At 43.1% G+C, this 5,588-nt stretch overlaps 1 protein-coding gene across 3 annotated transcripts in view; it reads left to right on the top strand.

Moving 5' to 3' along the window:
- Window positions 1-4,372, top strand: part of tbl1xr1a (TBL1X/Y related 1a) — a 49,636-nt gene extending 45,264 nt beyond the window's left edge. For 2 of the 3 annotated variants that reach the window (XM_015040240.1, XM_015040239.1), the window contains exons 13-16: window positions 651-778; window positions 1,460-1,625; window positions 1,702-1,803; window positions 1,881-4,372. In XM_015040240.1, the coding sequence (XP_014895726.1) occupies window positions 651-778; window positions 1,460-1,625; window positions 1,702-1,803; window positions 1,881-1,907 (423 nt within the window). In that variant the 3' untranslated portion in view covers window positions 1,908-4,372. Of the gene's footprint in view, window positions 1-650; window positions 783-1,459; window positions 1,626-1,701; window positions 1,804-1,880 lie in introns of those variants that run through there. The other variant, XM_015040241.1, reaches the window with a different exon arrangement.
- The last annotated feature ends 1,216 nt before the right edge of the window (window positions 4,373-5,588 follow it).

The following is a 5,588-nucleotide window of genomic DNA, read 5'->3' as shown; positions in this document are numbered from 1 at the left end:
AGATAAAAGTCTAGCGAGACCTGCTGCCCTGACACCAACTCACACATCTTCATTCACAGTCTTACTTGTAAATCGATTTTTCTTTTCTTGAACGTTTTGATGTTAGCTTGTCGATGTCTCAGTTTTATTCGCTGGTAAAATCAGTAAGCAGCTTGAGGTGACTCTGCTGCTCTCCAGTGGCAAGAAGCCTTAATGTTTGCTGGTAACAATCGGAATGCATTATGGGAGATGTAGTTTTTTTGTCAATTTGTGCTCAAAACCTATTTTAAGTCAATCGTGGGCCTATAAAACGCTTGAGGGTGCCCACATAAAATGATATGGCGGGCCACATGTGGCCTGGGGGCCTTGAGTTTTACACATATGCTATACATGAAGTAATACTTGATATGGATACCAATGTAGAATATCCACGTAGCAAGGAGTGGCTACTCCAAATGCCAGTGTAACTAATGTTTGATTGCTGCTTTAGGGTTAGCGCAGCTTGCTTTTTAGCTAGCGGTCCTTACCACTGGCCAGGTGTAATATCAGTTTAAACTAAACAACTAAACATCTTGTTTAGTTTCTTTTGCACTGTGGATGTTCAGTGGAATTCAGCTTAACAGCTTATGAAACCTGGAATGTGACAGTTTTTTGTTGTTGTGTGTTTTCAGATCTGGAGTATGAAGCAGGATTCATGTATCCACGACCTGCAGGCCCACAGCAAAGAAATCTACACCATTAAATGGAGTCCTACTGGACCGGGAACCAACAATCCCAGTGCTAACCTCATGCTAGCGAGGTGAGAGTGTGTGTACATGTGAGAAGACTGTGCATCACTGGCTGTGTTTCCATTATGAATGTGTGCAAATCTTTCTCTATATTCCTCTGTCAAAAAACACAATTTTACAATCGAGATGTTTACATTGTATTAGAAATTAAATTAAAATGATATGTGAATAAGTTTGTTTATGTAATAAGTCATTAAAATCATGGCAGCAATGGATGTAAACAGTTATATGAGGTATATTCATAATTCAGTCATAGTGTTAGATCTGACCGATCAGCCAATCAGGAGACGTCTGCGTTTTATTCAGGCAGTAGAGCAACAAGCCCCGCCTACTTGGGAGCGACTACACATACAGCGTTTTGTGGAAATTGTAGTTGGTGATTTTACAGAAAAGTTATGGATTCAGCACTTTGGAATGACACACGACTTTTTATGAAGTGTGTGATGTTGTGAGAGCTCTGGTGGAGTCTGCACATTGACCAAAAAAACCCAAAAACAAACCATCATGATACTGCCATCAATAGCAACATCCAGCTGTTGATCATGTGACTTGTGTGTCTCGCTAGTTTTAAACAGGTTCTGCTAGCCTAGCCAAATGTTTTATTTCAGTAACTTGAACCAGCTGTGTGTGGGTGTGGGTGTGGGTGTGTGTGTGTCTGTGTGTCTGTGTCTGTGTCTGTCTGCTGTCTGCAGTGCATCGTTTGACTCCACGGTGCGTCTGTGGGATGTGGACCGGGGGATCTGCATCCACACGCTGACCAAGCACCAGGAACCGGTGTACAGCGTGGCGTTCAGCCCTGACGGGCGCCACCTGGCCAGCGGCTCCTTCGACAAATGTGTTCACATCTGGAACACACAGGTAGGCAGATGAATCTGTAGATGCTGCGACCGTGTATCGACCTCCTGTGGTCTCACACAGTACCCTCTGCCTCCAGACGGGGGCGCTGGTGCACAGCTACAGAGGGACGGGCGGGATCTTTGAGGTGTGTTGGAATGCAGCGGGAGACAAAGTGGGAGCCAGCGCGTCAGACGGATCTGTGAGTACACAGGACTATGAGTTGGCTGCTCGTTGCCGTAGCGATGCCCCAGCTGACTTCCGACTCTTCTCTTCCAGGTGTGTGTATTAGACCTGCGGAAATAAAGCTGCTGTTCGCTGGAAGCCATGGACCGACCATGAATGTGTACATAGCCAAATGACTGTCCCTGCCTGCCCTGCGTACTGCTCACGCTTAGGCCCCGCCCACCAACTTACAGGAAGCAGGACACAGGAACAGGAAGCGAGTACCGACACAGCAGGTCCACACACGCGGATAAAGGGACAGATGAACGGAGTGGCGCCCCCCTCTGTTGGGTCAGACTCTCAGAGAGAAGCAGAAGCGGGATGCAGTGGAAATGGAGCAGAGATGTGACAGATCGGAATATTTACCAAAATATGGAAGCTGTTTGGCTTTTTGATCTGGGAAACATTCCCATCGTCATCAAAATGTAAAACAATGAAAACGTGTTGATCTATGTTACTAGTCAGATCTTATTGTGGACATATCGGCTCCTCCACCACAGATAGGATGGCACTTAGGGTTTCTTTTTTTTTTTTTTTATTTCAGACCTCTCGTTCTATATTTTTTATCATGTGGGAGGGTCAAAGGTCATGGAGACGTCCCCTCTCTCCCCCCCCAGGCAGGTGGCAGCAGCTCACTAAGCTTCACCATGCAGATCAAACTCTGGATTCCTCTGATTCATCCACACGGGAAAATAACACATGATGTCCCCCCCTTAGACCCCTCCCTGTTCTGACCTGGAAGCTGCAGTAGAACCAGAACCAGGTCCAGACTGACTGCTGGTTTGTTATGATTTTAAACTGGGAGTACTAGAAGCTCTGTGTGTTTTTTACTGTTTTCCATGTCATTTTTACAGCTTTTTAAATTAAATGGAATAGTTTCCCTTTTTTCCAGTCATAACATGTTTCCATTCAGCAGTACGGCGCCCTCCAGTGGCTGTGAGGGAAATGTGGCTAGAATATTTCCAGCCTGACAGCAGATGTCTCTGTGGATTTAGTCAATACAGTGTACCAACACTCCAACCATTAAAGGCTTTCCACTGAACCAGTTCCAGTGTGAAACTGGCACTAGTGCTGTTCTTGACAGCAGTGGTTTGTGTTTCAACTGGTACCGATCAACTGGTTGGACTGGGCCAGAACTTCTCCTGGAGACCAATAATAACAAACCAAAACTTTGAATACACCATGTTTGAACCTCCGGAGTCCGGCTCTGGTTTAGGAATAACCACTTAGCTGGCAGAAAAGACCCAGTTAGGAAACATGAAATATTTACTAAGTCTCTTCTTGGAGCAACACCAATAAATCAGGCTGGATTTGCTCAACTTTGGAAGCTGATTGATCAGCCGATACACACATGGAAAACCAATCTTATCCACTTTCACATCAGACACCATCTCCTCCTGTGAGAGAGGACTGACTGACCACCAGGCCACGTCTGCACATGCATGGGTTAGCAGTGGTCACCTCTTCATTGTCTACTTAGTGACTTTTAGCAACTATTCTGACAAAGATATTGGTGTCTGCCAAAATTGGAATCAGCAGGATTTTGCTTCTCTGGTCTCTTCATTTTTGCAGAAATTCTTGTCTTGTTTTTGCCAACAGGTTGACTTCAACGGCCAGTTGTTTGGCTTTTCTGTCCTCTGTTCAGCTGAGCTGTTGTTCCGAGCAACAGGATGTTTCAGTCACAGCAGCTGAGGTCAGGACAGGAAGGGCTGTAGAAATCCAGTTGGTGCAAAACTCTTTACAGGTTTCAACATTATTAAAGCAAAAAAAAAAAAAAAAAAAAAAGACCCAAATCCAACCAGTGTTGACGGTCCTAAATAAGCCGGTTCAAATCAGAATGAAGGAGCTTCAAACATGGTGTGAACATCTGGGCTGATCTAAGGAAAATACTCAGTTGTCGTACTATTAAAGAAAACGGATGGAGATTTTTTTTTTTTGTCACATCTTCACCTGATTACAATCATCTTTGTGTCAGCTCCAGTTTGACTTGTTGTCCTTCAGCTTGCTTTTATCAGCCCTGGTTCCTGGACAGACTGGGACAGTACTGGTACCGTTCCACCAGCTGCAGCAGGAAAACATTTCATCCCCCAGATGCCGTTCCAGACATGCAGTCCCCACAAATCAGCTGGAGATGTTCACGTCTCTTTAATGATGACTGAGCATGGCTGAAAAGGAGTGTTTCCATAGCAACCACACATCCTCTGTGTTTTGCCCGTGTTCATGCAGGTTTCACAAAGGAAGAACTAATGAGCTGTTAGCAGAAACCTGAGCTGTTCAGGTCTGCTCCCTGCATCATGACCTCTGACCTCCAGTCTGCTCCTCACCAAACCTCTGCTCAGTTTTCTACTCTTCTAAAGTCACACTTTGTCCTTTTCACTCATTTAGAAACATGAGGCGAGCAGATGATGGTTCTTTTTACCTTTTCCTTACAGTGAATAACCACTAAATGAATCAGTTTCCATAACAACATGATCTGTTGGAAACATTTGTCCAAATGGGCGGAGAAAAGAACTTTCTCTTCAACTCTGAAATAAAAAAAAAAACAGGATTACAATGAAATATGAATGTAATTTTCCAACCAAGCAACAGATTTGAAAACAGCAGATGTTTGAAGAGAGGAGCAGATCTGGAGGCGGAGCTGGTCGCAGCTTTTTTAAATTTTTTTTTTTACTGTTGACATGTTTTATACATGAAACTGAACACAGGACATTTACAAAAAAAACCCTGGGGGTAAAACCTAGCTGCTTTTTTTTTTTTTTTTTTTTTGTCTCCGATCCGAAATGTTAAAAATATCAACTCTTTCCTCTTCTGATCAAATTAAAAAAGAAAAAAAATGAGCGAATTGGCTTTACTGGACCAAAAACCTTCCAGAAGCTCCTCCCTCTGACAGCTGCTGCTGAACGTTTTGTTTCCGCCTCCCCAAGCAGAACTCTGGACTTCTGGACTCCACAGATTGATTCATGTTCCCGTTTTACGTCTTGTGTGTGGTATAAATATATTTTTTGTTTGTTTTTCTCGACTGTATTTGAAGTTCTGAAATCCAAACTTTCAAGCGGCCATCTTGGACGAGCCGTGGCGTTGCTGAAGCTGCGTTCAGGTCCGGATCAGTCCCCAGGGCTCCATCAGCGCGTTTTTTTTTTTTTTTTTTTTTTTTTGCAGCTTGCATCTCATCCATCTGTGTCATCATTTAAGTCAGATCAGTAAAACTTCAGTGCAGAATAAAATATATTTTGATAAGAGGTTTGAGTTTTGATTTTTCTGTGTGGGGGAAATGAAATGTGAAAGCTGGGGGAAAACGAAGCAAAAAAAAAAAACACCATAGAAGAAAAGAAATTGGTGACAGTTGTGTTTGTTTTATTTTATGTCAAAACACAAAGAATTGATTTTGGGTTTATGAACCAAATAAAACTTTGACTTCAATGTTCTTGAGCGCTTATGTTAGTTTTTCTCAGTTGTCAACATTTTCAAAATAAGTTATGCAGAAGCAACAACAAAAAAAGCAAAGTTAAAAATCCTTATGGCGATCATATCCTTTAGGTCGGGGGTCCCCAAACTATTTCCTGAGGGCCACATAACTTTTCCTTTCTCTGCTGGAGGGCGGGAGTCAGTTTGTAACAGAAAAAGTGTGACGATTGCAGGAGTGCCTAAATGTAAAAATTTGTTTTCCAGAAAGCACAATCAAATAACCCTCTCTGGGTTCTTCACAGACAAAACCCAGGAAATAACACTATTTATGAAACAAATACCATATTTTCTGGACTA

This window comes from Poecilia latipinna, unplaced genomic scaffold (genome assembly GCF_001443285.1).
Source record: "Poecilia latipinna isolate Pla-1442-1.1 unplaced genomic scaffold, P_latipinna-1.0 Scaffold501, whole genome shotgun sequence".
NCBI classification, from domain to species: Eukaryota; Metazoa; Chordata; class Actinopteri; order Cyprinodontiformes; family Poeciliidae; genus Poecilia; species Poecilia latipinna.
The sequence above is the reverse complement of the archived record's forward strand: the minus strand, read 5'-3'. Positions and strand labels throughout refer to the sequence as shown.